Here is an 11740-nt window from a genome sequence, read left to right as displayed (position 1 = left end):
AGACTTTGTCCATTTTCAAGGTGCTTTCTCAATGCTCTCAAACTCCTGTCCAAATTGCAGCTCTTCTGTTAGCAGACAGGAGACATACGTGTGGATATTATTCTGTTTAAGCAAACATAGACCTGTATTTCATAAAAGTAATTGGCAACTGACTATGAGAAAGGTGGACGGGGGATTTCCTAAACTCAGACGAATTCAGGAAAACATTACCACGCACGGGAACTGAGGCAACGAGCAGGAGGTGGGCATGGAGGGTGAAGTTTGCTGTTTACTTGGAGGCATGTAGGATGGGGAATGACCATCCTACATGGATGATAAGGGAGATGAAATGATGACTGTGACCTCTAACACAATAAACAGTACTTAGTGTTCCCTGTGCAACACTGTGGCAAAATAGCCAGCACACTTCCGTCAGCATCCCTGGAGGTGGAGCCATATAGCCGCCGATGGCCATATCCGGCCAGTGTCTTGTTTTTGTAAGGCCCTCAAGCTAAAAGTGGTGTTTGGATTTTTATGTTAGAAAAAAATATTGACAATGACCACATTTGGCCACCAAAATCTAAAATATCTACTCTCTGGCCCTTTTGTTGTGCTTTGAACTCATCCACATAGACATGGATCATGGAATACAGTTGCAAGCCTGGCTCTTTCAGAACAATGGGAATTTTTTTAAAAATCTTAACAAGAAAATGTTCTAGCCAAACACTTTTCACTGTTTTGATCACAAAACTCTTAGATCTGTGGCAGGGGGGTGTGTGTGTGTAAAAGCCTCTATGCTTCAGGGGCAGGAGAGAGGTACAACAAGAACAGCTAATGTACAATGAACATTTACTAAGTGCCAGGCGCTCATCTAAGGATGCTCTACAGATTTTCATTCATTTGCCACATTTTATAACTCCACAGGCTGAGAGAGGAGAGAGAGAGGAAAGAGGAGGATGGGTAACTTGTCAAAGGTTGTATATCTAATAATTGGTGGCTCTGAGGTTTGAACATAGACCACCTGGTTCTATAATGATGGGGAAATCTGAGACGGTGTGGAGAGAGGACGCTCTCTGAAGCTCAGAACAGGCAGCACCAGGTGTCCCTACACCTGACAGTCCAGGAGCTCCAAGCTCTGCAGGAAGGGGCTTCGGCCCGATGGGTCAGGATAGTTTCTGAAGCATTCAGAGACTCTTCCAGTTTCCAGGAAGCTGATAGTTGGGATGTAAGGCGCTCTGGAAGGGCAAATACAAGTCCAAAAATAGGAAGGGAAGGCCCCCATGCTGCCCTGGCTGAAGACACTGGAGAACAATTGCTTCCATATAACCTACCACCTCCTGGGGGGAAGATGCCCACCCCACAAGGCAAGCAGCAAAATGAAAAGATAGACATATCTGAAGAGCACACTGGAGACTTTAAAAAGCTGGAAAATTGTACAAAATAAAGAGCCGAGTTCTGTTAAAAAAAAAAAAAAAAAAAACACCCACAAGCCAGAAAATCATGAGTGCACACAAGAAAGAGCTTAAAAAATCCCACCTCAGATATAGCCTAGTGTGGCCCTATCTAAAAAAAGGAAAAAAAAATCAGACAAGGACATCTTTAAAACACTTACCAAAGGCCTAGAAAAGTGTCAGCCATCTTGCGAATTCATTTTACAAAGGACAGCCTACAGCCTGCAAGCCATCAGCCCACTGGTCACATGCACAAAGCTCAACAGGACATTGAAACAAAAACCAGCCACATTTAGAACACTTGGAGCGATACTAGTTACTCCTTAAGCCATAAGTGAAAGGGACGAACCACTGAAGGACAGGGGCCAAAAATCTTTGAAAAAATTAAAAGCGCATCAAAATTACAAAAACCTCAGCAAGCTGAACTAAAGTTCTACAAGTTTCTTATAGCCAATTTATAACATGGCTGAGCTTTTGCAAAAAGTGCTTTGCCACAAAATGCTTCTCATGGCTGAGATGGAGCAGGAATGTGCCAGACACGGAAACGAGGCTGGGGTTGGGTTTACGGGGCACAGCCAGATGCTGGACGCCAGGACATCCTTCGCGTGCACTACGCGTGTCACACGGGAAATGCGCTCAGAAACCTTCCCACAGTGAACGTTCCCACAGGCTGCCAGGCAGTCTCTAGGCGCCACAGCTCTTCACTGATGAGAGATGAGGGGCTCTGAAAAGAGCCTTTGGGTTTCGGCGCAAGTGGGTGGGACGGAGCTCACGCCCGCTCCCCGCGGATGCGGCGCGCGAGCTGGATGTCCTTGGGCATGATGGTGACGCGCTTGGCGTGGATGGCGCACAGGTTGGTGTCCTCGAACAGCCCCACCAGGTAGGCCTCGCACGCCTCCTGCAGCGCCATGACGGCCGAGCTCTGGAAGCGCAGGTCGGTCTTGAAGTCCTGCGCGATCTCGCGCACCAGGCGCTGGAAGGGCAGCTTGCGGATCAGCAGCTCCGTGGACTTCTGGTAGCGGCGGATCTCGCGCAGGGCCACGGTGCCGGGCCGGTAGCGGTGCGGCTTCTTCACGCCGCCCGTGGCCGGCGCGCTCTTGCGGGCGGCCTTGGTGGCCAGCTGCTTGCGGGGCGCCTTCCCGCCCGTGGACTTGCGCGCCGTCTGCTTGGTACGAGCCATGCTGAGGATCTTACCAGTGAAGGAGAGCCGGCCGCCCTGTATTTATAGCGACTCTCGCGCTCCGATTGGACGGTACCTGCTCCTCCCATTGCCTCCCCGCGGGTTTAGTCCTTAGTTTAGGAAACGTTTTCCCGCCTGTTCGCTGTCTGTGATGATGTAAAAGAAAATATCTTAGTGACCTTTAAAAAGCCTCTAGGATGCATTAAAAACTCTTAAGAAAATGTGGTCTTGAGAATCTGAAAGTTCCTTGTACTGGTTTAAATAAAAGATGTCCTAATGGGATTCTTGTCAAAACTGAGCATGAAAGGGAAATCATTTAAACGGGGGAACTGTGGTTTCAACTTCTCGTCACTGTGTCGCCCGTCTTCAACCTGAGCGGGATTAGTAGTCGCTCCAAGAGCTTGAGAGCACAAGGGCCGGTCAGCTTTTCCGTAAAGGTGGTGATGTTTACCGTCCTGGACACTAGCTTTCACTGAAGGTATCAGGACCGGCGGTGTGGGTTCGAGTCACCGAGACTGCCACAGCCTCGGGGATGGGCACGCTGGGCATGGGTACCCAAATGCACTTAAACTGTTTGGGGCAAGTTAAACCATCCAAGTCCCTCAGCGGTTAATAATGCGGATTGCACCTTTACCAGTTAAAAATGCAAATTGAACATTTACCGGTTAATAATGCAGATTTTGTAATCAAAGAGAACATGATCATTTCAAGAGAAACATCAAAAGTGCTTTGTTCAATGTAATGTCCATCGCTAGCTCCACATTTCCCTCACCTGTAGGTAATTTGTGGAGACAGTCCCAATAGAACTTTTCTTGTTTTGAGGCAAACCATTCAGAGACCCAATTGTCCACTTCTTTGTATGTGTTGAAGTGCTGCTCAGGAAGTCCATGTGCCATCGCTTTTTTTTGCACAAAATTCAACATTTTTAAAGGTAAAAATATCTATGATGTTTACACCTTCAGAAAATTTGACACATGAAGTTTTGAAGCTTGTTGTCAACAAAATAGCATACATATCAAATCGCATATATATATCAACATATGTGTGACTCCATGGAGTGAAAAAACCCGCATTGTTAGCCGGTACACCTACAGCTGTTAAGCAGATTTTGGGGTGTCCCGAAGGGCCTTTCCGTCATGAAACGGCGATTTGGAGAACGCCGCACCGGAGTGCCCCCGAGGCGCAGACCGCGTCCCTAGCGGAGCCTGTGGCCTCGGGAGGGAGCCCCTCCTTCTCAGGTGCAGAGCGAGGCCTCGGGGCTCAAGAGAGGGTTGGGCCCCGCGTCACAGCGCCGACACTCTGTCCAGTGAATGTGACTCGCTGGCGGCTCAGGGAGGGGCCCGGACCCGAGGCTCGCGTTTGGGGAGTGAGGACACAGCCCGACGCCTGGGGCCAGGGCGGAGGACGGGGAGAGGAGACCACCTCTACCGATCATTTCTGAAATTCGCGCAGGAAAGACTAGAAACTAACCACCAGCATTTTCTTGGCAATGTCCCTTTTCTTGCTTTAAGGTGTTTTTTGTGACTTTTGCTTTCGCACTAATGTCTGCGTCCACGGGTATGCACATAATCCTCTAGTTAATCCCCTCCCCTCCCCCCTGCGAGCAATGTCCGTGTAACCCTCCGGTTTCGTGTGGGCGGCGGCAGCAGCCATGGGGGCTCCTTTGCACGAACACGTGGAAGCTTCTTGCCGCCGTCCTGCCCCCGAGATAAGGAACCTAGTGGCACCTGCAGGGCACCGCGTCCCTGGAAACTGCCTCCGGCCGGTGCTGCGTCTTACAGGGGAGAGGGGAGGGGTTACGGGTCCGAGGAAGCGAGGCGCACCCAGAGCCTTAGGTTCTGTTCTGGGAGCTGTGCCAGCGGCCGGACCCATTCCGGCCACAAAGCACGACAGTGCGCAGCTCTTCCGAGAGGAGGTGGGCGGCCCTGAAAAGGGCCTTTGGTTTTGCTGAAGCCAGTCGGTGGGGTCTCAGCCGCCGAAGCCGTAGAGGGTGCGGCCCTGGCGCTTGAGCGCGTAGACCACGTCCATGGCCGTGACCGTCTTGCGCTTGGCGTGCTCCGTGTAGGTGACGGCGTCGCGGATCACGTTCTCCAGGAAGACCTTGAGCACCCCGCGCGTCTCCTCGTAGATGAGCCCGGAGATGCGCTTGACGCCGCCGCGCCGCGCCAGGCGCCGGATGGCGGGCTTGGTGATGCCCTGGATGTTGTCGCGCAGCACCTTGCGGTGGCGCTTGGCGCCGCCCTTGCCCAGGCCCTTCCCGCCTTTGCCGCGACCGGACATGCCTGCAGTTGGAAAGAAGGCAATACCAGCGTCCTCGCGGGCTGTGCTTATATACTTCTGCCGCGGACCTGTTTGGGAGCAAGCTCCGCCCCGCCACGCCCCGCGCTCTTTTTCCGGAGAATGGAAAGGGCGGCGCTTCATCAAACCTCCTGGTTTAGAAAAAACCACAGCTGACATCATATGCAAGGATAGAAAGCTGAAAGCTTTGTCTTCAATACCAGTAACAAGACAAGGATGTCCATTTCACCCTCTTTTATTCAACATAGTATATCAAACAAGAAATAGAAGGCATCCACATAGGAAAGTAAGAAGTAAAATTCATTATTCGCACATGACATAATACTATATACAGACCCCTAATGTTTCCACCAAAAATACTTTTAGAACTAATAAATGAACTCAGTAACGCGTCAGAACTCAGAATTCAGAAATAAGTTGCATTTTTATACACCAATAACACTACCAGAAAGAAATTAAAACCACAATGAGGTCACCTGGCGCCTGCCAGAGTGGATAGTATCAATAAATCACCAAAGAGCAAATGTGGGGGAAGGGAGCCCTGTGCACGGTTAGTGGGATTGCAAATTGGTGCAGCCACTATGGGAAAAGGTATGGAGGTTCCTCAAAAAATTAAAAATAGAACCAGCAGATAACCCAGCAATCCCACTTCTGAGTATTTATACAAAGAAATGCAAACCAATAATCAAAAAGACATGTGCATCCTTTTATGTTCGTCGCAGCACTGTTTACAATTGCCAAATTATTGAACCAACATCAAAGTCCATCCGTAGACGAGTGGATAAAGATGAGATGTATACATTACCGCTGATCCATAAAAAGGAATGCAAGCTCGTCTTTTGCGACAAATGGATGGACCTAGAGGAAATTATGTTAAGTGAAATAAGTCAGATAGAGAAAGACAAATTCTTCAAAGATAAATGTTTTAAAACCTCATTAAACACGCCTTGCCCTGGCCAGTGTTGCTCAGTGGATAGAGCGTCGGCCTGTGACCTGAAAGGTCTCAGGTTCAATACCCGTCAAGGGCACACGCTCAGGTTGTGGTCTCGATCCCCAGTGAGGGGTTTGCAGGAGGCAGCCGATCAATGATTCTCTCTCATCATGGATGTTTCTCTCTCCCTCTTCCTTCCTCTCTGAAATCAATAAAAATATATTTTTTTTAAAAAACCTCCTCCGTCCAACTGCTCTTCTAACAGTTCTGTGCTTGCCCCTCCCGACGACCATGCCTTTGTCTGGGTCTGGCTTTGCTGTTGTTTGGGGGTGGGTTTGTTTGCCTGTTGTTGTCTTTATTTTGTCACCTCGGCATCCACGGCCCGCATGCCTATGGCTGCTGGGTCTGAGTGACCCTTCTCAAGAGCAGTGAGTGCCGTCCTCTGGCCACTGGGGAAGCCTGGTGTGCAAATGCTTTCTATGTCATCTGGACTGAGTCAGTGGCTGCGACAGTCATGGCCCTGATCACAGGGAACTCCCCCGTGCGCTCCTCACTTCTCACCGTTGCTTCTCTGTCCTTTGCCTCACCTGCTGCACATCCTGTCCAGCGCCGCTGTCAGGTGGGGGTCGGGGTGACTTCATCTCGGTTAAAACACTCATTTTCTAAAGTTGTTTGAGGAAGGTCTGCTTTTTCTCTTGAGAGTCGATTAGCAGGCCCTGGGGGGTCTAGAAACACATCCCCCGAGGATGAGGGAGGACGGGCTTGTTTCTGGAAACAGGAGGAAATTTGCCAGGGCTCCTCTATCTGGTGAAGGTAACACACTCTGAAAGGATCTGTAACTTAATCGCAGTAACAGTGCTTTGCTCTGGAAATGATATTAACATTCACATCTATGTTTCTCAAAGGTGTACTTCTCTCTGTTAAATTAGAGACTTGTTCATTCTCTTCTTCCACCTTTGTGGAAGAGACACGGAGACAGGCTCTGCAGATTTCTTACCTTAAAAAAAGTTTAAGAATTTCATTTTATTTAAAGAAAGTATTATTCTGATGCTTTCTTTTTGTCTTTCTCAGTAAATAATAATGCTGATTGACATGAGTTACCCAATAAATTATTGTTGAATAATTCTGATAAATAACTTTTTTTCCTCACACAATAAGAAACATTCTTTTCCGAGAGAAATTTGGGAGACTTTTAATTTCCCCTTTAATCAGATGAAAACCTGAGCTATACTGTCCTTTGCAATGTTGAGGGTTGCGTATTGACCCACACTGGTCTAACTGACACTTTTGTAATGTTTAGTACAAGTGGAGTCGATCCTTTTCAATATGGTTATATCTCAACTTCTTATGCCACATGTTTATTTCCTTGACACCTGACTTTGTTTTGTTTGTTTGGGTTGAGGCTTTAGAATTGGCTGAAGGTTGTGCTGTATCTCTTTTATTTTTCTCTTGCTCTGCATTTAACATTATTTGATTTAGTAGTGATGAGTCCTATTTTAATCCTCAGTTATTCTACCCCGAAAACACATACTCATTCATACGTAAGCACACACACAGAAGCCCTTTGGGGTGGTTTCTACTCCATGAACTTATGCCCTCAGATCTCCCGCCCGTTCTACAGTGTCCAGGTCAGAATCTTAACAATGAGGCATGATTGCATGGAGCGTCCCTTCTTCTTGCTCACACCTGAGAGCCATCACCATCTGTTCTCATCCTTACCCTTGCTTAAGCTTCTGCTGCCTCCATTGCTAAAATATCAATTAAACAAAGTTGAAGACCCAAATTCCACTGTCCCCCAAACTCAGGCCTCATTCTCCCCGCATCTTACACACCCTTTCCTGAGGCTCACTGTACCATGTTCTTGTCTGCTTATGGCTTTAAAACTGACTTCCAGAGGTACCCCCTCCTTTCTCCTGAAACTCTCTCTGGACCCAGAAGTGTCCTCCAATTTATAAAGCTTTTCATACCTCGTTTTACATAAAAACCTACCATGTTTCGTACATATGACCGCTGGTGGTCTTCATGTTCCTCTTAAGCTTCTGTTAAAATTCACTGGTTTTCATGATTGAAATATGCCAAAGAATACCTCGCAGAAGCTCTGATTTTCTTCCCTGTGCCTCCCCTTCCTAGTATCTTCAGGGTTGGATGTTGACAGGACAAGAATGAGGGTGAAGAGAGTCCTGGTGTAGGGCTCTCCTGCTGTGTCACCTCCCTGGCTCGAGAATAGGGACAGGGGTGGCGAACATAGTGCCTACACTTCTGTCCTTTGAAATCAGACTCTCTGCTATAGACAAAGTTGGTGTCTCATCAACATTCCTAGGTTGAAACCTAATCTCTAATGTGCTGATGTTTGCAGGTGGGGCCTTGGGGAGTTGCTTAGGTCATAAACTCAGAGCCCTCTTGTCTGGGTTTGAGCCCCTGTCAGAGGACCCCGCCACCCATCACCTCTTCCATCTCAGGGGACAAATGGAGAAGACGGCTGTGCCTGGACCAGGAAGCGGCTCTCGCCAGACAGTAAGTCCGACGGGGCCTTGTTCTTGGACTTGTCCACGTCCAGAACTGTGAGGATTAAAATTCTGCTGTTTAAGCCACAGGGTCTGTGGAATTCTGCCACAGCAGCCTGAACGGACTCAGCCGCTGGTGTTTTGCAAACCGTGTGTAAAAAGTACTCAGATTTAGTACCTTTGGCTTTGGTGTTTATTACAGGTAATTTGGAAGTAAATGGTTGGAGATCATAGCACAGGTGTCCAGGTATGAACTGAATAACAGTTCAGGTCTTGTCTTTGCCATGTACTCCATTCTTTTCTTCTTTCCTTTCTTTTTCTTTCTTTCTTTCTTTCTTTCTTTCTTTCTTTCTTTCTTTCTTTCTTTCTTTCCTTTTCCTTTTAAAGTACATTTATTAAAGCTGGGGACAGTGAAACAAAGGAAAGGTTTGTAGAAGCAGCAGGGGAGAGCCAAGGTGGTAGTCTGCTTTGGTTCCATAAAAACCTTATAAGAAAGAAGTGAGCCAAGGTGGGGCTGCTTTTAACTTACTGGAAAGTAAGAAGAAGAAAAGATCTCTGTTCTCTATCTCCCTGACCAGAGGAATTTAAGCTTTTTATTCTGCAATTAGGGAGGAGAGATAGAAACCATTTGTTCTCAAGTGTCCTCAGTTAGGGAAGATAAGTCTTTCAATCCACTAGCTGTAAGTTGTTTAAATTGTTTGGCCTTGCTTATCTCATCTATTTCCCCATTCCACTTGCCCAGGAATTTTCCCACCTTTTTTTAAAAAAAATAAATCTTTATTGTTGAAAGTATTGCATATGTCTCCTCCCCCCCACCCCCACCACCCTATGTACTTGTTTCTTGACCTTAGAAACAAGTATTTTATTTAGAGTATTTTATTTATTTATTCATTGCCGTAAATTATCTATACCTTTTTGCTATCACAAACAACATTCTGATGAATATTCTTATGATTCTGTAGGAGAATTTCCTTGGGGCACAGGCCTGGGTACACCCAGTTTTACTAAATTAGATGGTTCTTTAAATGTCTGTATAGACCACCATCAGTAAACCACCACATAAAAGTAAGTTTCTGCACCTCTCATGCTCGGCAAACCTAACTTCTGATTTTGATAATCTGCTGGGTGTTATGCATTGTTGTTTTAATTTGCATTATCTGATTACAGGTGATGTTTAAAAGTTATTCCTATAATTGCTAGCCACTCAGCTGTGTCCATTTTTAAAATAAGATTCTTTTCCTTCAAAGTGAATAATAAACCACTATCCTCAAAGTTTCTAACACAGAACTGTCATTCCTCCAAACCCTCTTTTAGGCCACTTAGGCAAGTGAAAACCAGAATAACCCTAATTCAACTTTGTTTTCCTACAGCCACTGGAGGCTGAATGCTATCTTCTCCTTTCCTTCCCAGACTTGTTGAAAGGAACTTGCATGGCCTTATCCTCCAGTAGTTGAGGGCCTTTGGAAGAGAAACTTCTAGAGCTAGAGAGGGAGCATAAATTGCCTGTCTAGACCCTGAGAGGTATTTTCAGGTTCGACTCCCAGACCTAATTAGCATAGTTGTGACTATCAGACGTGGGTAAGGGAGGTGCCAAGATCTATGCGCTGAACCCCTTGTTACAGGATAGGCTTAATTCCTATTTATTTATTCATTGCCTTTAATTATCTATACCTTTTTGCTATCACAAACAACATTCTGATGAATATTCTTATGATTCTGTAGAGAATCAGAGAAGCTCCGCGGAAGGGACGCGACCCCGGGGCGGGCAGCGTTGCTTTCCTATTAACAACCCACTAGGTCCCCCTAGGCTAGGAGGTGGGCGTTAGCGAAGACGTGTGCCATTAAGATGCAAAACCACTCGAACTAGAGACAGAGGAGTGGTTTCATCGCCCTGCGGGCCACTAACTCTATTTGCATTTAAATAGTCACTTTAGCTCTTTCCTCGCGGATAACAAGGGTCCAAGCGGTGACTTACCTTCGCGGACGCATAGTTGCCTTTGAAAGTGCTGGTGTTTAAAGCAACAGTTGGCTAAGCAACTTAGTTTCCCTAAATAGCTACTGTACTGTAAACACTGAACGTGAGGCCTTGCCAATCTTGACACCCAATTGGCTGAGGAAAATGATACCCATAGTTCTGGAGGGGACGCCATTTCCATAAACTGTGCGCCGGGCTTGCGTTTTTAACGCGTAAACTAGGAGTGCAACAGCCACTGTCAGTGAGGACGGAAGTGGCTCTGAAAAGAGCCTTTGGGTTCCAGGTTGCCGCCCGCCAAGAGCTCAGGCCCTCTCGCCGCGGATGCGGCGCGCGAGCTGGATGTCCTTGGGCATGATGGTGACGCGCTTGGCGTGGATGGCGCACAGGTTGGTGTCCTCGAACAGCCCCACCAGGTAGGCCTCGCACGCCTCCTGCAGCGCCATGACGGCCGAGCTCTGGAAGCGCAGGTCGGTCTTGAAGTCCTGCGCGATCTCGCGCACCAGGCGCTGGAAGGGCAGCTTGCGGATCAGCAGCTCCGTGGACTTCTGGTAGCGGCGGATCTCGCGCAGGGCCACGGTGCCGGGCCGGTAGCGGTGCGGCTTCTTCACGCCGCCCGTGGCCGGCGCGCTCTTGCGGGCGGCCTTGGTGGCCAGCTGCTTGCGGGGCGCCTTCCCGCCCGTGGACTTGCGCGCCGTCTGCTTGGTCCGAGCCATTCCCAACACAAACAAGCAGAGAACTGCTGAAGGAATGGCAGCGCGGGCTCGCAACCGGTATATATAAGGCAAGTGCCGCTGTGATTGGAGGAGGCGCCTGCCCATCAAGGCCCGCAGTGACGTGATTGGAAGCCGCGTCCGCTTTTTGATCCCCGAGCCTCCGGGCGTTTGGATCAGAATTTACCTTCTTCCTCCCAGCCACCCTTCAGCAGAGGCTGTTTCCTACGCTTTCTCGTCGCTCGGTCTGTACGCATTTTCTTTACAATGTTCTCTGTCTTTGCTCCGCAGAATTTCATGTAAATATCTTGTTCGCGGAATAAAAATTTTAAATTTTGACGCCGGAAACTGGCTTCCCTTTGATCTTTTTGAAAAAAGCGCGCGCTACGTGGGATTGGCCAAGTGACTTTTCAGTCTCCTGCAGGTTTAGGAAAGAGGATTTCCTGTCGGTTTCTTCATTGCTCTATTTAAACTCAGAGACTTTAAAATGTTCCGTAGGCCTTTCTACATGTCTGTTGAACTCCATTTCACATTTGATATTCTAGCTCGATTGACATTGGCCTTTCCCTACCACGTTCATAGGCAGCATCCCACTACGTTTAACCATTTGAAGTGAGACTAGTGTAAAAGGGGGTTAAGAAAACACGTCCTCAAACGAGTAAGTGGAGAGAAAGAGGACGGTGCCAGTCACGCTGGGCCCCGCGCAGAGAAG

The 11740-nt window shown here is 47.9% G+C and overlaps 2 protein-coding genes across 2 annotated transcripts; both read right to left on the bottom strand.

The window, feature by feature from the left end:
* Positions 1 to 858: 858 nt before the first annotated feature.
* On the bottom strand, positions 859 to 11100 carry LOC118673331. The gene is made up of 4 exons (XM_036343959.1): positions 10627 to 11100; positions 4584 to 4947; positions 4230 to 4378; positions 859 to 2646 (listed from the first exon to the last, which is right to left on the bottom strand). The coding sequence occupies exons 1-4, from the start codon at positions 11029 to 11031 to the stop codon at positions 2200 to 2202; spliced, it is 1365 nt and encodes a 454-aa protein (XP_036199852.1). The 5' UTR covers positions 11032 to 11100; the 3' UTR covers positions 859 to 2199.
* On the bottom strand, positions 4532 to 4901 carry LOC118673737 (histone H4). Its single transcript, XM_036344892.1, has one exon. It carries the CDS (start codon positions 4888 to 4890, stop codon positions 4579 to 4581), a length of 312 nt encoding a protein of 103 aa, XP_036200785.1. The 5' UTR covers positions 4891 to 4901; the 3' UTR covers positions 4532 to 4578.
* Positions 11101 to 11740: the final 640 nt, after the last annotated feature.

The sequence above is a fragment of the Myotis myotis genome, unplaced genomic scaffold (genome assembly GCF_014108235.1).
Source record: "Myotis myotis isolate mMyoMyo1 unplaced genomic scaffold, mMyoMyo1.p scaffold_m19_p_18, whole genome shotgun sequence".
Taxonomy (NCBI): domain Eukaryota; kingdom Metazoa; phylum Chordata; class Mammalia; order Chiroptera; family Vespertilionidae; genus Myotis; species Myotis myotis.
Note: the sequence above shows the minus strand (reverse complement) of the source record. Positions and strands in the feature narration are given on the sequence as shown.